Below are 20,307 nucleotides of genomic sequence, written 5' to 3' on the forward strand. Positions count from 1 at the left end.
CTGAGGTGCAGGCATGAAAGTGGGCGCCACATCATTCCTGAACACTTCTGGTCTGTTGTCCAGGCCTCTGTGCAGGACACTCAAATCAAAGTCCTGTGCAGAAAGTGTGTTTTAAATTAAAAACAACAGCAAAAAGCAAACCAACAACATATAACTGACTGATTAAATAAATTCTGCATTATAAAAGCACTAAGATTAAGTGCATTTTATCAAGCTACACACATGTTTTCTGTTTAAATGCACGACTCGCACAAAATTTATAGTTGAAGATAAAATGATTAGCCCCCTGAGTGTTCAAAGGAGCAATTATCCCAGTATTTCCTCTACTTTTATACTTAATTTATTATATTACAATTTCACTTAGTCTGGCTGGAATAGAAAAGATCAATATTATTAGCCCCAAACCGTTGTTCTCCAAGGCCTTGCTTAATAAACCCAAGTTGCCTAGTTAAGCCTTTAAATTGCATTAAGTGGAATACTATTATCTTACAAAATAACTAGTATTACTAACTACTAATAGTATTAATATTAATATTAGTAATACTGCATATGGTCAACATACTAAAGAAGTTACTATAAATTAAAAAGTTAATAAATTTATTAGTTACAGGAGGACTAATAATTTTGACTTCAACTGTTAATAAAGTGCGCATGACTCTTAAAAAATATAATCACTAATTCACAACTGAATCTTAATAGTTATGTTTCCATCCAAACATGCTAATTAACTGTATGCCCAAAACTGGAATAGCACATAAAAAAAAGTGAATAAAGCAGCGTTTCCATCCAACGAGTTAGAGAACAAAATAATCACTTCCTGATTAACTGGTGCCAAATATTAACAGTAAAAATGGAATTTGCAGCGGTTGAAGCTGCTGCATGAATCTTTTCTTCATATAATAAATGACTTGTGCCTCAGAAGACAAATTCCAACACGCATTTTTTAAAAATTACATTAAAAAGTTAATAATAATTCAAAAAAGCAATCAAGACGGCAGCATTTTTCCCAAGAGGCTCAAAATGGTACTCTTCTATACTTCTAAGGGATTAACTTATACATAACATATGCACATTAAAAGGGTACTAATATAGATATGCATGTTGACAAGATAAAGTGTACCTATTTCTGAGACCATAGACATGGCCAATATACTCATTAAGAGTAGTGTGAAATCAGACCCGATCACGCAATCAGACTCAATCAGAAGTTACCCATGCGGTGGTACAGAGTTAGACCTTTTTTGACTTCACACACAAACAGTAACATGTGTGGCATGACATCACCTTGTTGCTATTGGTTAAATGCCAGCAAAGTAGAACACGGAAGCAGCTTGAAGTGAAAAGCACAAGTATGTCTGTGGTATGGAGGTATTATAAACTTGATAATGACAACATTGCAATGGCAAATTGTAAGATATGTAAACTAGGGATTGCCTGCCGGATATTTCAAATTGGAGGTGATGTTTGTTTCATTTTAGATTTTATTTATATTTACTGTTAAGTCCAGAAGTGAAAAATTATTGTTATTTATTACTTGATTGTTCAAGCTACCTCACAGAAGTGCTCTGTTTGTTAACAGAGTTGTTGTAAAATTAGTAATGTGTGGAAGAAACCTTACATTCCTTGAGATCGCAGAAATGCCATGACCCATGAGAACCCTGATATTAGATCATATTAGATCCATGTATAAATGCATTCATTCAAAACAGCATCTTTTGGACACAGACATACTTTGACATTAAATTAGAAAATATTTTCCATCTTCAGTTTTCTTTGCATCATCCATTTATTTAACAATGCTTTAACACACTTGTATTAAAAAAAATAAAAAATAAAAAAGAACTGTGCAGCTGATACACTGCATACAAGATGTGTCTTCAATATTAAGAGCCAAGTAGTAAACAATGACTGTCAATTTTTCAAACAAACCTGATCATCTTCTCCACCGCCTTCCTCATCATAATAGTAGATGTTGTCCCGTACATCATCTTCTGGAAGGAGCGGTTCTTTTTTGGAGTTGCTTTTCCTCCGCAGGAACATGAGCAGAAGAAGAGCAAGCACTGGGGAAGGAAAGACAACTTTAAAATGAGCAGTATACAGAGGTAGGGCTGGGCGATAATTCGATACCGATAATGATCACGATAATTTTTATTCGATAAAATAATGACAGTTCAATAATTGCTAAATAATATTTAGGCACTATGCGTACCGCTGAGCAGGCATTTTGCAGCCTGCCCTTCCGAGTGCCGCACACAGAATAAAAGTTTACAGTAATAGTGTATGTTTCACTTGGGGTAAGAAAAAAATAAGGTAAAAAAGGTCAGTCACAGACATTGCTGACTAGAAACGTCACTAGACTTCAGTAGATTTTACGTTTATCATGATAAATATCGATTTAGACCGATATGAAAGATTATCGTTATAATTTTTTTGCCATATCGCCCAGCACTACAGAGGTCACATCTCACACACAAAAAAGCCACAAGTTACAATTAACTTTTTTGACTGAAATGCACAGAAGTAAAGATACAAGAGCAAACAAAGACAAATTAAAAGAAAAAAAAAAAAAAAAAGTTACATACATAGCAGAAGTAAGATTCCTCCCAGGACACCAAGAACTCCAAACAGTGGAATCCCTGCTACTTGTTTATCAGTACATTGGAATGCCTCTCCTTTGCAGTCACACACACTTGCTTGAATAATATTCTCCTGAGATTCACCCTCCCGATCAGCAACTCTCAGGACCACCTTGTATTCACCCTGTTCCAACTGAGATTGAGGCTTGATATTCAGAAAATGACCAGTTTCTATAATTGGCAAATGTAATAGTTAGAGATGTCCACTCAAAGTCAGATGAACTATATATATATAAAATAAAACAAACAATTACTCACCATTGAAAAAAACAGACCAATTTTTACTGGTATCACCTTGGGGCTCAACTTTGAAGGGACCAGCAAAAGGAGGTAAATCTTTGTCCGTTATAGAGAGAAGCACTGGGGCTGATTCACGATTGCACAATTTTATGGTCCTTTCATTAATAACAGGAGCATTGTCATTTACATCCTGCAGTTCAATTACCAGTGTTCCTGTGCCAGTTGCTGGAGACTCAACTGCAAACAACATTTGTTCAAAGATTAGACAAAAAACAAATAACTAAAAATCTAGACAGGAACTTTAAGAAAAATAAAATACTCTACCATCATTATCCAAAGCCAAAATGAGAGCTTTGTATTTGCCATCTTTGACATTGGAAGATTCTCGATCCAAAGCATTCTTGACTTGAATCTGCCCAGAGCCTGTTATATTGAGCCAGTCAGAAGGATCATTTCCAATTCTATAACTGTAAGGAGCCAAAACATACAGGTTAAATGCTAAGCAAGAACTATGCAGTGTTATTTTACATTTAATTATCTGTACCTAAATACTGTTAAACTCCCCAAGAAACCATAAAGCACTGTTTATTTACTTCCTTTGGTCAATTGTATTGATCTAGGCTTGCAATTTGTTTAATTTTATGCACAATTTCCCAACAAAGTCATCCCAAATAATCTAAATCAATGAATTCCTTCCAAACAAAGCTCCAAGCCATCTGGTAAAATTACAATCATATCGCAACATATATTGCAAAAAAATAAAAGATAAACAATTTCACAATGTCAGATTTGTAATCTACTGGAAAAGGCTAGATGGTTATCAGGCTGCTACGCAACTACTATTGCTTGTAAGGTTGTCTAACATTTAGTGTCACAGGGAAATGAAAACAAAACTGAAGGCACAAATTCCATTAAGATTAAAATCTCCACAGAAAGCTTCAATATACAAGAAATCACTTACGTTATGTTCTGCTTTTTTTCAGTGTCTGGATCAATGGCTGTAAAAGGGATCAAATTACTACCAACAGGTAAATTTTCAGGTCTGGAAATAAACTTCTCCTTTGGAATAAACTCAGGTGGTTCGTTCACATCTTTTACATTCACAGTGACTGTGGCAGTTGAAGTAGGCAAAGGACCAACAAATTTATCATCATTCACAACAATCACAGACAGAATGTACTGCTTGGTCTTCTCATAGTCCAGAGGCTAAAAGGGAAAGAAAAAAAAAATAATAATATTAGTAATTCACCTTTTATATGTATGCAATCTCAAACAACTGCCTGGGCAGACACTATTAACACACAGTACCTTCACAGTGGTGATGATGCCCTCTAGACGACTGGGTCCAGTGCTGATATTGAAAAACCCACCCTTGTCACCAGCAATGATCTGATACTTAGTTGACCAGGCTGTTGATTCAGGTTCATCTCCATCAGTAACTGGAAGTTTGGCCACTTCAACCCCTACTTGATTCTCTGGGACAGATACAGTGTACTAAAGCAAAGAAATATACAGTATGAGAGTTTTAATCAAATAAAATTAGATTATTTTAGTTATAGAATCCTAAAAAATAAAAAATAAAATTAGTATGAAAAAAGTAAATGAATAAATACACATTACCGAGGATTGCTCAAACAGAGGTGCGTTATCATTGCTGTCAGTTACAGTAATAACTGCTGTGCCAGTGGTTGACAAACCCTCTCCGTTCATGTCAGTGGCCGTAATAACCAAAGTATATCTGAACCATTGCTGAAAGAGGAAGATGAATGAACTTGCTAGAATAAATTCAGCAACTGCTCTGAGATTAATCAAAAAACATTTCTCACCTCTCTGTCCAGGCCTTTTTCCAGCACAGAAATCCCTCCACTTACAGGATTGATAGCAAACATGTTAGGTTTTGGAGATGGTGGATCTTGGCTTATAATGACATAACTGATATCAGCATTGTCAGTGTTTTCTTTATCATCTGCATCAGTGGCTGTGACTGTCATAAATACTTCACCTTTGGTGAGAGAGTAAAGAATATTTAGCAGGCATTTGACCAGCCAAGTGAAAAGGAGAAAAAAAAAAGGAGAAAAAAAAAAAAATTCACTTCAGCACACAAAACAAATACAGACTTAATAAATTACTCAATTGTACTTTAAATTTGACTTGTCCACTGTACTGGTAACTACTGACTTCCATAGTATTTTCCCCCAACAATTATGGATGTCAATAGCAACTTTTTCCAACATTTTAAATATTTTTTAACGGAGTTCAACTGAAGAAATTTATGTTTAGAGCCACCTAAAGAAGAGTAAATTTTTTAAGTGAATTATCCCTTTATTATTTACTAACCGGCATGCAAGAAAATTGAACAATTTTTGGATAAAGGAATGGTTTATTCAAAATTGTGTCAATTCTCATCCTCCACCGGTTCTGAACCGGTTTTACTTTCTTCTTCTGAACACTGAGGGCAATTTAAATGTTTAAAGAAAGCTGGAAACCCTATTGCCTATAGACTATTGACTTTCATATTTGTTTTTCTTACCATGAAAGAAAATTGTTACAGATTTTCAGCTCTCTTCAAAATATTTCTTTAGTGTTGAACCAAATAAAAAAAAAAACTTAAAGGTTTGGAACCACTTGAGAGTGCGTATTTTCATTTTTGCGTTACCTCCTTATCCTATATGCAGAAATATTGAAAACCAAAATTCAGGCATTGATACGTCACTCTGATGTGCACATTTTAAACAATATAAACATTCCACAACCAAAAATCAGATATGCAATTTTCAAGGGCCATCTTACTGTGGTCATATAATACAGAAAAGAAAAACAAAACAACTCCCCTTTATGAGAACCCTTCAAGTAATTTCAGCAAAAAAAAGGACAATCCACCTACCCTTTTCCAAAGCTTCAGGAACATTTCCATTAAAAGGGTTTTGAGTAAACACAGGCTTATTATCATTTTGGTCTGTCACAGTTACAATAATGTCCATTGGCTTTTCTGTGACATCCGCGTCCACTCCGTTTGCATGAGCCCTAAGCTAAAAACATAATAGGGGGATGACAGGACATACCCGAGATGTTTATTGCTATTTTTATACTCGTATATAACTATAATTACAACAATAATCTTATCAGCTTACTTTGTATGATGCTTTTTTTTCTCTGTCAAGTAGCTGAGTCACACTGACCCATCCTGATAGTCTGTCTATCGTGAAAATACCCTTAGGGTCTAGATCTGCCCCTTCACCAGTGATCTTGTATGCCAACCGAGTTTCAATAGCATAATCCGACTTTATCTAAATGCAGAGACCAATCAGAAAAACATTCAAAACAGACAAATCTTAATTTTCTGAATTTCATTTTAAATAGTTCATTCTTAACTGTTACTGACCTGGACCAGCCTCATTGGGAATGGACCTTTGCTATTTTCAGATACACTGATTGGAGGAATAATCCAACCTCTCTTTACTCTTTTATTTTTAGTCAGATCCACATCAGAGGAAGATTCCACCTAAGAACATAGTAAAAGGTCAAAGTGACGTAACACACCCAGACACACAGTAAAATTAACAATGACATATAGTGCATCGATTAAACAGGTTTAATTGTTGTTAGCTAAATAGTAGGTATGTAGCCTGGGTTTAAAAAAAAAAGGAATAAAAAAAAAACTTGAACGGTTTTATACATGTTCGTATAAATGGAGAAATTACTCCTAGAATCAGAAACTCGGGTTTGAACATACGTAATGACAATCAATAATAAGGAGGACAGACACATACTTATACGTTCCAGACACAACATCTGGGAATGGAAAGCTTTTCTAAAAAGGAAACTTTGCTAGTCATGACAAAAACTCATTTTGATATGGAACTGTTTAGGACACAATGTATTCTAGCATTTGAGGAAAAAAGACGAGTGATGTAGAACATGAACTTTGAACCTTGTGACATTGATGCCAAAGCTGGGGGGAGGAAATAGGGATGGTCACCCTGAGAGCACAAAGCACTCACTGCACAGTACAGTGGACCAGCTCTACACCCTCACCAGGGTGCTTGAGAGTTCATGGGAGTATACCAAACCAGTCCACATGTGTTTTGTGGACTTGAAGGCATTCAACAGTGTCCCCCTGTGGCATTCTGTGGTGGGTGCTCGGGGAGTATGGAGTCAGAGGCGCTCCGTTCATACAGGGATGAGACTGCCCTTAACAGAGTAGGTGTCTGGTTTGCATTGCCGGCAATAAGTCAGACTTGTTTTCAGTGCATGTTGGACTCCGGCAGGGCTACCCCTTTTCACCAATTTTGTTCATATTTATGGACAGAATATTAAGGTGCAGCCTTGGGCTGGAGGGGGTCCGGTTCGGGGACAACAGGATTTCATCCGTTATTCGCAGATGATGTTGTTCTGTTGGTACAATTTGAACATGGACCTTCAGCGTGCACTGGGGCGATTTGCTGCCGAGTGTGACACGACTGGGATGAGAAGCTAAGTCCGAGGCCATGGTGCTCCACTGGAAAAAGGTGGCTTGCCATCTACAGCATGGGTGGCCAACCCTGTTCCTGGAGAGCCACCTTCCTGCAGATTTTAGTTGCTACCCATATAAAAAAAACACACCTGAACCAATTAATTAGGACCTGAAATCACGTGATTACAGGCAGGTGTGTTTAATATGGGTTGCAACTGAAATCTGCAGGAAGGTGGCTCTCCAGGAACAGGGTTGGCCACCTCTGATCTACAGGTTAAAGGAAAGTCCTTACCTTAGGTGGAGAAGTTGAAGTATTATTGGGTTTTGTTCACAAGGGAGGGAAGGATGGAACATGAGATTGACAGACGGATTGGTGCAGCGGCAGCAAAAATGCAGTCGATGTACCAGTCTGTTGGGGTAAAGAAGGAGCTGAGCTAAAAAGTGTTCGATTTACCGGTCAATCTACGTTCCAACTCTCACCTATGGTCATGAGCTTTGGGTCATGATCGAAAGGACAAGACCTTGGATACAAGCGACTAAAATGAGTTTCCTTCTGACACTCTGGAGGAGCTCAAAGTAGAGCCGCTGCTCCTATACATCGAGAGATGTCAGCTTAAGTGGCTCGGACATGTTTTGGATGCCTACCTAGGGAGGTGTTCCAGGCATGTCCCACCGGTAGGAGGCCTCGGGGCAGACCCATGACACGCTGGAGGGGCTGGGTGATTCTCACGAAAACATAGTTCAAAAATTTTCAAACATGAATTTTTAAAAAAATGTTTAAATTAAATTGTTTTGCAGATAATTGAAAAAGTCTTGAGCATTTGTCAACGTTAATTTAAAAATATATACACATCATTTAGTACCTTTTTGAGCATAATTTCCAAAACAAGTTATAAAAAAAAATCTCATTACCGCAACAGTCTGCTAAATTGATTTACAAAAAAAGCTAATTCATTTTGACATTTTATAAAAAGGGATTATTAACAGTGATGTGAAATTATTTTAGATTCTAAAATAAAATTTTTTTTTAAATTAACAGGGTTTTTTATTTTTATTGTTTTTTCTCATTACCGAAACACCGTACACAACTGACAACACTTTTTTTAATGTATTTTGATAAAACCTGGTGTGTTTTCAAAATAATGTGGCTAACCTGAAAGGATATAATTTGTAGATTATGCACATGCATTGAAAAGCAAACGATTAAAAAAATATTAATAAAATATCACTTAAAGAACATTGGTTGCGGTAATGATAAATAGGTTGCAGAATTTAGGTTAATTATTTCAACATTGATTTTAAGTATATTATTAGATTTTGTTAAACATTTAATGTAGAAAAAACAACACTGAATTTCAAAATTGCTTTATTAGTGCTTTAAAACATAACTTTAATTTTAAAAGAAAAATATTTTTTTTGCTTGGATAAGCTGAAATAAATCATCATCCTCACTAGATAGTGTGGTCTCTAGTACAGCTTTAACCCTCGGGTATCCCTTATTTGGAAATAAATTTTGTGGGCTTAGCCAGTCAAAAAGGGATGAACAACTAAAAGCACCCACAGTTTTTCGCTTATGATATTTAGCTAAAATGATTTAGCAATCATATTTATATAATACATGGTTTTTCATCCCGCAACGACTACATTACAGCTTCTCATTCGAAACCATTTTTTTTTTTTTTTTTTTTAACAGCGGGTGATACTCGCACCAAAACTTACTAAAAGGTAAGTGAATTATAACAGCCAAAAAAAAATTTTTTTAACCGTAGTAGTGCTGTGCATCATTTGTTTACCCTTAAGGTTATGTGCTGACTGTCTGACTGACAGGTGCGTGATGCGTGAGGCCAGCAGACACGACGTATAGCCATTTCACTTTACTTCAGGACACATTAATATCGCTCTGTAGGTCTATTAGAGACATTCGTAAATATTCCTAGCAAATTTAATAAATGCTGGAGACATAAACACACTAAATCGCACTTCAGCAGCGTTTATTTGAGAGCACACAAGAAGATCTGCATGCTCTTGAAGCGGCTAATATTTGAGGGGGCATGCAAGAAGTTTTGTGCACGAGCAGAGGAAATCGGTGTGCAAACAAAGAGATCCCCATGCTGTAGGCTATTATATAAATGTGATCTCGACTTGTAATACTGCGCTTTCGACATTTGTCATTGAAATAACGCCACAGGTTGTTGGTTGTTTTTACACAGAGCTGTGTAAAAGGCCTGCCGCAACAGCTGGAAAAAAATCCTAGAGGAAACACTGTAATATTTTTATCATTTTTAATTTTGTTTGGGGGGATTGTGGTATAAATGTATATTTATGCAGTAAATTAACATACATTTTCCTTATTGAAAACAATGGAATTTTTGTAATTTTTTATTTTTAATTAAGTTTAAATTAGTGCTGTATTTCCGAGTAGGGTCTGTCTGTGGACTGCAAGACAGGGGCATAACATGAAGGGGGCATAACTTGTAGTAGAGGCAAAATTTAAAGTCATGGAGACCCACATGTCACTATGTTGTCGACATGATGGCGATGTATCCATCAGTTATTAACATCTACACCTACTCCACACCTAAACCCAACCATCACAGTGATTAACGCCTATACCAACCACAACCCTACACCCAACCGTATACTTCATACTTGATGTGCTCAAAGTCGCAAACAAATTGCTAAATGAATAAATATAATATGTTAAATTATTTGGGTGTGGATAAATTTGGAGAAAACTTTAGTGAAAATGATCTCTTGCAAGTATTTCCACCATCTTGCCAACAACATCTCGTTGTGACATCTCACATGGTTCAATGGGATCTCCATTACTGCAAATTGCGCCTCTCTAACTTACTAAAAGTTACGCACATTCATGTTATGCCTGTCTTGCAGTCCACAGACAGATACACTTGGTATTTCCAGGTAAAGTAAATACTGCCATTTAAAAACAAATTCAAAAAGATTAGCACCCTCTGGTCATGCAGTGACATGGTGCAAACACTAGGTTCTAGTATTACTATCTCTACAATTCTGCTTGGGAATTCCTTTCTAGAGAAGCTAAAATACTTCTTTCTGACAAGGTTTTGATATTTGTTGTTTGACAAAGTGATTTGAAGTGTAAAGTTTTGTATTTTGATTACCGTTAAAACTACATATGGCTATAAAGAGACTACACAAAAGCTTAACATTTTGTATGATGCAGTGTGTTTGTTTTTCCCACTTAGCATCTTTTTTCAGAATTATGGTGAATTAGTATTTTTGCAAACAAAATATTTTATAATTGTTCATATTTGACATATTTGGTTATTTTCTCTCTTACTTGGGGCTCTATTTTGACGATCCATGCGCAAAATGCAAAGCGCAGGGGGCAAACGATTGTGTTAGAATCCACTTTTGCTAATATAAGGATGGAAAGATCTGTTTTGAGTCGTAATGCATGATCTAATAGGGAAACCTTTTATGCACTGTAAATGATTAATTTCGTTCAAGCGCAAAGATTTGTTTTAAAACTATTTCTAATTTCAGTTCTAATTTCTAGCAAACCAATAAATGAACATTAATAATGAAGTGTGGTCAAAAACCTGAGTTATATCCTAATACACATGCCCATATGGTCTAAAACCTGACAGGTGGGCAAATCTAAGCTTGTTTTTAATAAAACAAAAATGAATATGAAGATAATTAATACTGCTAATAATTATAACATTATACAAAAGCAAATTGTCATGAATGAACTGAAAAAGCCTCCCGAGATGAAGGCATGAAATTATGGTTTTTATATTTATTTAGGCTAGAAAATTATTTAAATCGAAAATCTAAAATGTTTTGTAATATTTTACAATTTACTTTGTTCTGGTAATATATATATATTAACTTAAATGATTAGATTTCCTAACACTGTTGAGCGTTTCTTTTAGTAATTACACCTGCTATGCCATCTCCAAATCTAACCTCTCTCTTTCTTTCCTTCCTCAAGTAGTTCAGGGTTGCTGTACAATTTTTTTCCAACCTAGCTTTTGCTAAAGATTTTTTTGTATTGCTGACTGTTTAAAATTAAACAAAAAGCAAAATAAAAACAGTTAGTACATTTTACAATTAGCATTAAATTCAAGAGTTATTTGAATCTAGTATACAATTTTACTTAAATTCTCATTCTCTAAACACGTTCTCTCTACTGCAACTGTCCCTAAATGGTTGCGGTATATGAGAAAAGAGTTGTGGAGAATGAGGGGCCTCAATATGTTTTGCAAATAATAGGGAAGCTATGATGATTTAAAAAAAAAATTCTCAGTGGATAAAATTAAGTCTTTAAAAAAAGTTTGTTTTCACAAAAATTTGCAAATATAACAATTATGTAAACGTAAAAAACTACTGTGTTTCGGTAATGATAATCAAAAAGTAGTGTAAAGTATAAAAGATTTTCTTTCCTGGCAGTCATCTTAAAACAACTGGCCCATGTGCTTGTTTATACAAAATTAAACTGTATTTAAACTCTTTATGTGTGTTTAAACAGCACTTTAAAATGGTTGTGGAGGATGAGAACATCTGTCACGGACAACTAATTTTTTATTTTTTTCTAATTGCCATTATACATGAATATTTTGTAAACTATTTGTTTTGTCATGCAAGATAATCTATTAAAACAATTCATTTGTTTTTATTCTAAAAATTTTTATGCTAATTTGTTTAAATTACAACATAACACACATTCAAACATGCATGTACACGTTTCAATAATGAGAATTTCAGTAGAAAATGCAGTAAAGTGATTAAAAATAAATTATGTTGAAATTACACATTGTGCTTCGTAAAGAACAGCGTTGTCTTTATTATAATGTTTTTTGTTAACAAATTACTAAGTTTTATACTTTAAATCTTAAGTGCCATGTTGTTTTACTGGTTTCGTGAGAATAACCCCGCTATGTCTCTTGACTGGCCTGGGAACGCCTCGGGTACCCCCGCGGAGGTGGTGGAGGAAATGTCTGGGGAGAGGAAAGTCTGGGGTTCTCTCCTAAGACTGTTTCCCTTGCCCCGGAAAAGCGGCAAAAAAATGAATGAATGAAAATATTATCTATAAATAAACACTTGCTGTCATTTGAAAGAGTAGAACCATTTTTAAAAATTTAAATAAATATAAAAATAAAAACTAATTTTGTCAGTACTCCAGCTGAGCTGTTTTAACAAAAAAGTGTTACAGCTTGGTTAAAAATAAATAAATAAATAAATAAATAAATAAATAAATAAATAAATAAATAAATAAATAAATAAATAAACTAAACTATAGACAAAACGCACATGACATCTTTTGGTCTGCTTCTCAAAGAACCTGAAGACATTCCTTGGTCCTCACTGTTCATGACACAGTGATCCTGTCATATTCATATATAATTATATATTTATACATTCATATATGGATGAATTCTATAGCTGCATCTAAAAACTGCATACATCTATTCTATATAGAAAGGTAAAAACAGTATGCAAGCATAGTATGTTCATATTTATAGAATAAAAAAAAATAAAAATAGTATGCGAGACGTACCCGGATGACCTACTACTTCCGGTGAGATTCTGAAGTGTGCATCAGATGGACTCCACACAATCCATTGATGCACTGCAAGCGAATTTATGAATAGAAGTGAAATGACGCAACTGGCACGGGTAGGTCATGGGATAGGTGGATGTAGTACATCCAAGTTTCATTTATACTGTTTAGAATATACTTTTCCAAACGTCAATTAATACATTTAAATTGAAATGCAGTACCTACTAAGTACTATGGCGATTTCAGACATACTACTCTGCTTGCATACTGTTTTTCTACATAATATCGAAGTATGCGGTTTCAGATGCAGCCACACAGTTTGCCGTAGTAGCATGCGGCCACTAAACTGAGCCCTATTGAGGAGCACTCGCAACTACAACTGTCACTCAAAAGTATCAGTACCAAAAAAATAAAATAATAATAATAAAAGACATAAAAAAAAAAAATTGCTGAATCGTATCAGTTTGAGAGCCAAGCCAAGACGATACTTTTAGTATTGGTTTATCGTGCAACACTACTGGGACATACATTAGGGATTCCATTTGCAACACAAGTCTATTTTGTTTCAGTTGGTCTGATTTTTCACTCAAAAGATTTGTTAGAATGAGAACGAGAAAACAATACTGTTTTAGGCTTATGCTTTGCCATTTCCATGTACTTCACTCTAGGGCTGCAGCAACGAATCAATTAGATTATAATCGATGACAAAAACAAATTCATACAACGAATTTCATAATCGATTCATTGCGACACAGAGACGTTTGATAATTAAAAATAACATTAGTTGAGCGTGACGCAGAGTTAACACAGTTTGCCTCTGTTGTGCACTGATACCAGGAGAGTTTGGCGCCTCAGACAGGACATAGAAAAAAAAAATAAATAAAAATAAATAAATGAGCAAAGGTTAGGGTTGTGACGAGGAAATTTCCCCACCGGTTAATCGACATGAGACAACACTGGTAATACCGGAATGACCGTGGGGTAGGGCTGTTCGATTACGGGAAAAATCATTATCACCATTATTTTGGTCATAATTGTAATCACGATAATTCAAAACGATTATCAGTTGAAGTCAAAATTATATGCCCTTCTGTGAATTTATTTTTATATATAAATATTTTCCAAATGATGTTAACAGAGGATTTTTTTTACAGTATTTCCAATAATATTTTTTTTTCTGTAGAAAGGCTTATTTGTTTTATTTCAGCTATGATAAAAGCAGGTTTAAATATTTTAAAATCTATTTTAATAGCTCGATATTATTAGGCCTCTCAAGCAATATATATTTTGGATTGTCTGCAAAAGAAACTATTGTTATACAATGAACTGCCTATTTACCCTAATTAAGCCTTTGAATGTGACTTTAAGCTGAACATTAGTATCTTGAAAAATATCTAGTAAAATATAATGTGCTGTCATCATAGCAAAGATAAAATAAATAAGTTATTAGAAATGAGTAATTAAATATGTTATGTTTAAACTGTGCTTTAACCATCTTCACTATATTTTTCATTTTATTATTGATTAATAATAAAACAGTCAGCAACAGCAGGTATATTGGACGCTGTCAGCCTGTCACTTTAAGAATAGTGCGGCTCTGATATGGTTTCTCTTTCACGTGTCTTGATTCTCAACTTGTTTGTTTATTACACAAATGAGGGTTAATATGAATAAACACTAAACACCGCGCTCTGACAAAATTTGCATGAATTTGACCATTAAAGTGCTCACATTAAGATGGCATTAGATGCGTGTGTGTTCTGCTGTCCGAGGCTAAGCCCAGCGCACACACACACACACACACACACACACACACACACACACACACACACACACACACACACACACACACACACACACACACACACACACACACACACACACACACACACACACACACACCTGTCCGAGGCCTGTTCTATCACGCTTTTAAAAATATGAATGATGCGCATCCTGTGCTGCAAAAGTAACATTACAGCACATGCTTTGTCATTTTCGCAAGGTACTGAGCTTCGCAGAGCAACACATGTACAAATCGAAAGGGGGCGGTATGTGATGGAATAATCGTTTATCTTGATTAATGGTTTTTCATAATTGATAAAAACCGAAATTGGATTTTCGATTAAATGCACAGCCCTACCGTGGGGGTTTCCTCTTTTCCTCTGCTTTTAAAATAGCTAATAAATGGGTGCGTATAATACTTTCACTTTCAGTTTTGCGGGAATTGCCAGCACGCGCTGCATAAGAGTAATGCTGGGTATCGAGTTCGATACTCTATAGTATTAAGATGATTCAGTCGGTGCTTAGAGTATGGAAAAAGTAATTATTGTTTGGTAACAAATTTTGATACCCAAGGGTATAATCTTGTCAACGTCAGTGAGCTAGATAACCTGCGGCATCTGTAACGTGCCTGGATCAATTGCTGGTGATTAGCTGTGGCGAGGCTGTCTTGAAAATCAATATTTCACTGCGGTTACGCCCACTCACTTAAAGCTTGTCAAATGTGAGGCTGTAATGCGTACACTACACGGTAAAGCATTTTTGCATTGTTTGACTGCAAGAAGATCATGCCAGTGCAGTTATCATCACCATCAAACTCAGTATTTTCCTGACTCAGGGCCTCCAACAACTTGCCCACCACAAGCGTTGTCCTTCGTGACTGATGAGGATAACTGCGTGATGGCTGGGGCTTCGAAAGGTAAACAGACATAAGCGCAAGCTGCGATGACGGCCCTTTCTCACTTCCTCCACCTCAAAATCATTTTAAAGTTAGGCGAACTTCGTGTTGTAACTTTTGGTTTTTGTCGCTATTAATACACGTAATGCAGGATACACATAGAACAACTTTATTCTCTCCAACAACACCAGTGCACACAGGCAAAGGTTACATCTTCAACACACACACACACACACACACACACACACACACACACACACACACACACACACACACACACACACACACACACACACACACACACACACACACACACACACACACACACACACACACACACACACACACACACACACACACACACACGTTTAGCTTTGCACTCTTTTTGCAAGCAAATACGTCTTGTGTTTTTATAAAGCGTGTTAATTCTGTATGGCCATACACCCAAAGCGCTTCACAATTATGAGGGGGGTCTCTTCACACCACCACCAGTGGCAACATCACCTTGGATGATGCGACGGCAGCCACAGCACAACGGCGCCAGTGCGCTCACCACACACCAGCTATTGGGGGAGTGGAGAGACAGTGATAAAACCAATTTGGTGGATGGGGATCATTGGAAGGCCATGATCGTAAGGGATGATTGAGGAACGTTGGCCAGGACACCGGGGTTACACCGCTGCTCATTATAAGAAGTGCCATGGGATTTTTAATGACCACAGTCAGGACCTCGGTTTAACGCCTCATGCGAAAGACGGAGCCAACTGAAAGTGTAGTGTCCCCTTTACTTTTACTGGGGCATTAGGACTCACACAGACCACAGGTTAAGTGCCCCTTGCTGGCCTCTCTAACACCACTTCCAACAGTAACCTAGTTTTCCCATGTGGTCTCCGATCCAGGTACGGAGCAGGCTCAGCCCTGTCTAGCTTCAGTGAGTGACAAGCCTTGGGCTGCAGGGTGACATGGCTGTGAAATGTGGCAGGATACAGGTTAATATCCACTGCTGTATGGATATCTGCTATGTTAATGTACAAATAAAACCTTATTTAAAGTCTATAAACTAGAATTGAAGCGTCTTCCTTTATAACTGTTCAGACATGCAGCTGTGCTGATAAAGTAAAGCTGAAGCAAATCACTGTAATTCATTACACGCATGCACTGTTTTAAAACATATTAAACTTGTCAAACTCACTCTTGATCACATTTGATCATCCTAGCAAACTAAACAGACTTTTTATTCCCAGTTGCTTTGCGCACGTCCTGTCTTGTTGATATGATTATACACGTGACTACCGGGACATGTTAATATGCAGCTGTTAATCAATTCGGTGGGCGGGTGGATCGCACTCCTACGTCAAGTTGCGGTCGGTCTGAAAAACAAATCCAATTGGTCCACCGGTTTTGTGTTGTTAAATTGGGGGGGGGGGGGGGGGGGGAAGGGACTGGTTGTGTTTATATCACCTTCATTTGACGGTCTATACACTATACCTACACACGTCAGTCCAAACAGCTTGAAAGGTAGATTTTTCACCATAGGTGCCCTTTAAAATTTAGCTAACTACCATTTAAAAACAAATAATCACATTTATATACCTTTTAGAAATATTAAATAAGGGTAAAAACAGTGAAAAAAATATAACATAAAAAATTTATAAACTCAAACTGAAATGTCCAGCAGAGCTTGTACTTCACTGCATTGCACAAGATATTCTTAAAGAAACCTCAAGTACCTGTGCAGGGACACGCTCAACTCTGACAGATGCCGTGTGCTTCATACCACTGGAGTCCCAGGCATGCACAGAAAACACCTTGTGGCCCTCATGAAGTGTCACTTGTCTCTTCAGTGTAACAGTTCCATCAGTGTTTATCTCAAACCGCTTGTCAATGGACTGAAAGAGCGTTCTTGTTCTTCCATCACAGTTATTGAAAGTCACTGTGGGGGAAAAAAAAATCTATTAAAAAAAAAAATAGAAAAATGTACATTTCTCTGCTTAAGAAGGCAATTTAACTGTATAAAATGATGACCAGCACAACTTTAGTGTTCATTTATTGTTAGTTCAGCGATTGCAGTGGTAGAGACTTTACAATTATATTTAATTCTCATGTCACTAAACTTTTATTCTATCAAACTTTGATCAAACCTATATCACACTAATAGATGCTTATTAAAACCTGTGAGTTAACTGTTCTAACAAAACTAAACTACAATGGCATAATTCATTTAACAAGCACCAGAGGTTTGCTTTGGCTTTAGTGTTGAAATCCATTAGAGAGTCTAAACGGATGTGGTGAAAACGGTTAGCTCCTAGGAAAAGGCCACTAATAATGGAAAACTGAAAGGATGCTTCCTTAAAGACTTTCCAATACAAATCAATGGTATCATGAAACTAAAGTGATAAAAGGAAAAAACATATATAATAGCTTTTAAACAATTGCCAAAAAAAAAACTAACTGTATTACTGTGTAGTGATGTTAATAAGAAAGGCTAAACCAGTATAATTACATTTTCCAGATTATAAGACATTTACAATCACTACACAAGCAACATTTATGAAACAAGTTATAGCATGACTGCATACAATCGAAACTAAAATTGTATAAAAGCTTCGACTGGGATCAGTCTTTCATGGAAAGTACCCGAGTGAGGGCAAACAATTTGAAAAAAAAAAAACAAAAAAAAAACACAAGGATTGTTTACACTCAAAACACTGTGGCCATTATTTCACATGGCACTAAAAATTTAAATATAACAAAAATGAAAGTGATTATCTTGACTCTTATGCTGACCCTTGTCTCCTGGTCCCACACCCACAGAAACTCACAGGGTGAGATCATCTGAATTGGTCTCATTTCACAACACCTATAGAGGCTTACTGAAGCATGATTTATCAGATAGATTCCTTATACACCTGATCTCACATACTGACATATAAAAACAAAATGTAAAAAACATCAACTCCCACAAAACTTGAATAATGACTGAATAACAATAAAATGTGATGCTAACAGCAAGTCATATTAAGATTTCTGGAAAAAAATAAAATAAAGCCCTACTGCACTAAAGACTGGCTTAATGATTTAACTTAATTATATTTTAAACCTTTTAAAATTAAAATAAAGAGAAGTTATCCTAAATTGTAACATTATTTTAAAACATTGTATAGTTCATTGCATTATCAAATAATTCCCACAAGGCTTACTGAATCATGATTTGTCATATATTCCTTTAACACCTGATATTACATACTGACATGAAAACAAATGTAATCTATTATAAAAACGGTGGGATTCACCGCATGATACAAAAAAAAAAACTCATAAAAAAGCATACTATGAGCACTTTTACACACCAGGTAAAACACAACTTTACCTGAATAGATACTTAATATATTTGTAAATCAGTGGGCTAGCCTGACATTTTTAAGACTAAAACAAAACTAAAATATACGTTTAATAAACTGTAATGGAAGATGTCTTTTTTTGATTGAGGTAAGGTTGGTTTTATATCCGCATATTCATTTAATGACAAGCTGTGACATGCTCTATGGTTTAATATGATACTTTAAATATTCAGTATGAAATCAAACATAAATATGACTTAAAGGCAATATTAGCACAATTCAAATGACTGAACAACGTTTACTTTAAAATTCATTAGCTGCTAATATTATTTTAAACACTAAAAAACTGAACTACACTGTTCCAGTTACTGAACCACACTGTTCCAGTTACTATGACCATTTATGTGAAGCTGCTTTGACACAATCTACATTGTAAAAGCGCTATACAAATAAAGCTGAATTGAATTGAATTTTCCTATTTAGTATTGACATAATTCTTTTCCGAAACTGTATTAGGGAACGCGTCCTAAGCTGTAAATATAAAACCAACTCAATTTTGACAACATGGGCTACACCAGAGATTGCATACTTACACAGTAACATTAAACAGCAACGTATGTGGCAAAAAGTAATAAATCTAAATTAAAACCGTAGGCAGACAACATCAGGATGCCAACACAACCAATAAATTATAGTTCATACAGACACAGTTTAGAAGGTACTTTTTAGTGGCAGCAGCAAATTAAAGTACAAGTACGTACTTGGTATGCAGTTTTAAACAGTCATGGCATTTGGCGGAAACTGGAGTGAAAAATAACTAACGCAAATATTAGCATTCTCGAAAATCGATATCAAACACCTCCTGTCCTCTAGAAAGATTTAACTGTTAAGGTAATTTAACACATCTGCTTCAGCATTTTACAGAGATTACCGAAAACAACCTACCTTTGCCTAGTCTTTTCCCACTGTGAAGGTGACCTCGGTGCACTTTAAAAACAAATTCCTCCAACTCAAACCCAGGTGTACATATCGACATATGCGTATATCCACTCGAAAAGACCTACAACAAATAAAAACGATTTAAAACAAACCAAAGCCTTCATTGTCCTCGATGAGTTCCGGTCAAGAGCTCGACGCCATTGAGAAGAAAAAAAAAGTCTTACCTGAAAAAGAAAAACGATAACTCCTAATCCCACAGTTGTTACACAAGCCATTTGACTCGCTACAAGTCAAATCCTTTAGCGTTTTAATCCCTCGAGTGTGTTAAATAAATCGCAGCTCTTCCTTCCAACGTCCTCTCAGCCGCGAAATTGAGGAAATAGTCTTCAGCAGGTAGTCTTAGGAACTGACGAAACCAGGTGACCTCGCCCATCCGGTAATCACCATTTCCAAATATGGGTATGCTGTTTAGACAC

The 20,307-nt window shown here is 35.9% G+C and overlaps 1 protein-coding gene and 1 long non-coding RNA gene across 2 annotated transcripts in view; one reads left to right on the forward strand and one right to left on the reverse strand.

Moving 5' to 3' along the window:
• The window catches only part of cdh1 (cadherin 1, type 1, E-cadherin (epithelial)), a 21,149-nt gene extending 937 nt beyond the window's left edge, over nt 1–20,212 (reverse strand). The window contains 15 exon segments of the mRNA NM_131820.1: nt 1–93; nt 1,930–2,060; nt 2,583–2,807; nt 2,895–3,113; nt 3,201–3,343; nt 3,838–4,082; nt 4,185–4,370; nt 4,497–4,625; nt 4,703–4,878; nt 5,761–5,905; nt 6,008–6,163; nt 6,259–6,378; nt 17,282–17,484; nt 19,838–19,952; nt 20,056–20,212. The exon segment at nt 1–93 is cut by the window's left edge and continues 51 nt beyond it. Coding sequence (NP_571895.1) covers nt 1–93; nt 1,930–2,060; nt 2,583–2,807; nt 2,895–3,113; nt 3,201–3,343; nt 3,838–4,082; nt 4,185–4,370; nt 4,497–4,625; nt 4,703–4,878; nt 5,761–5,905; nt 6,008–6,163; nt 6,259–6,378; nt 17,282–17,484; nt 19,838–19,952; nt 20,056–20,106 — 2,337 coding nt within the window. The 5' untranslated portion in view covers nt 20,107–20,212.
• Nucleotides 1–20,307, forward strand: part of LOC147843254 (uncharacterized) — a 164,704-nt gene that overhangs the window by 11,034 nt on the left and 133,363 nt on the right. The gene's annotated exons all lie outside the window — the stretch shown is intronic.

The sequence above is a fragment of the Danio rerio genome, chromosome 7 (genome assembly GCF_052040795.2).
Source record: "Danio rerio strain M-AB ecotype USA chromosome 7, GRCz13ab, whole genome shotgun sequence".
NCBI lineage: Eukaryota > Metazoa > Chordata > Actinopteri > Cypriniformes > Danionidae > Danio > Danio rerio.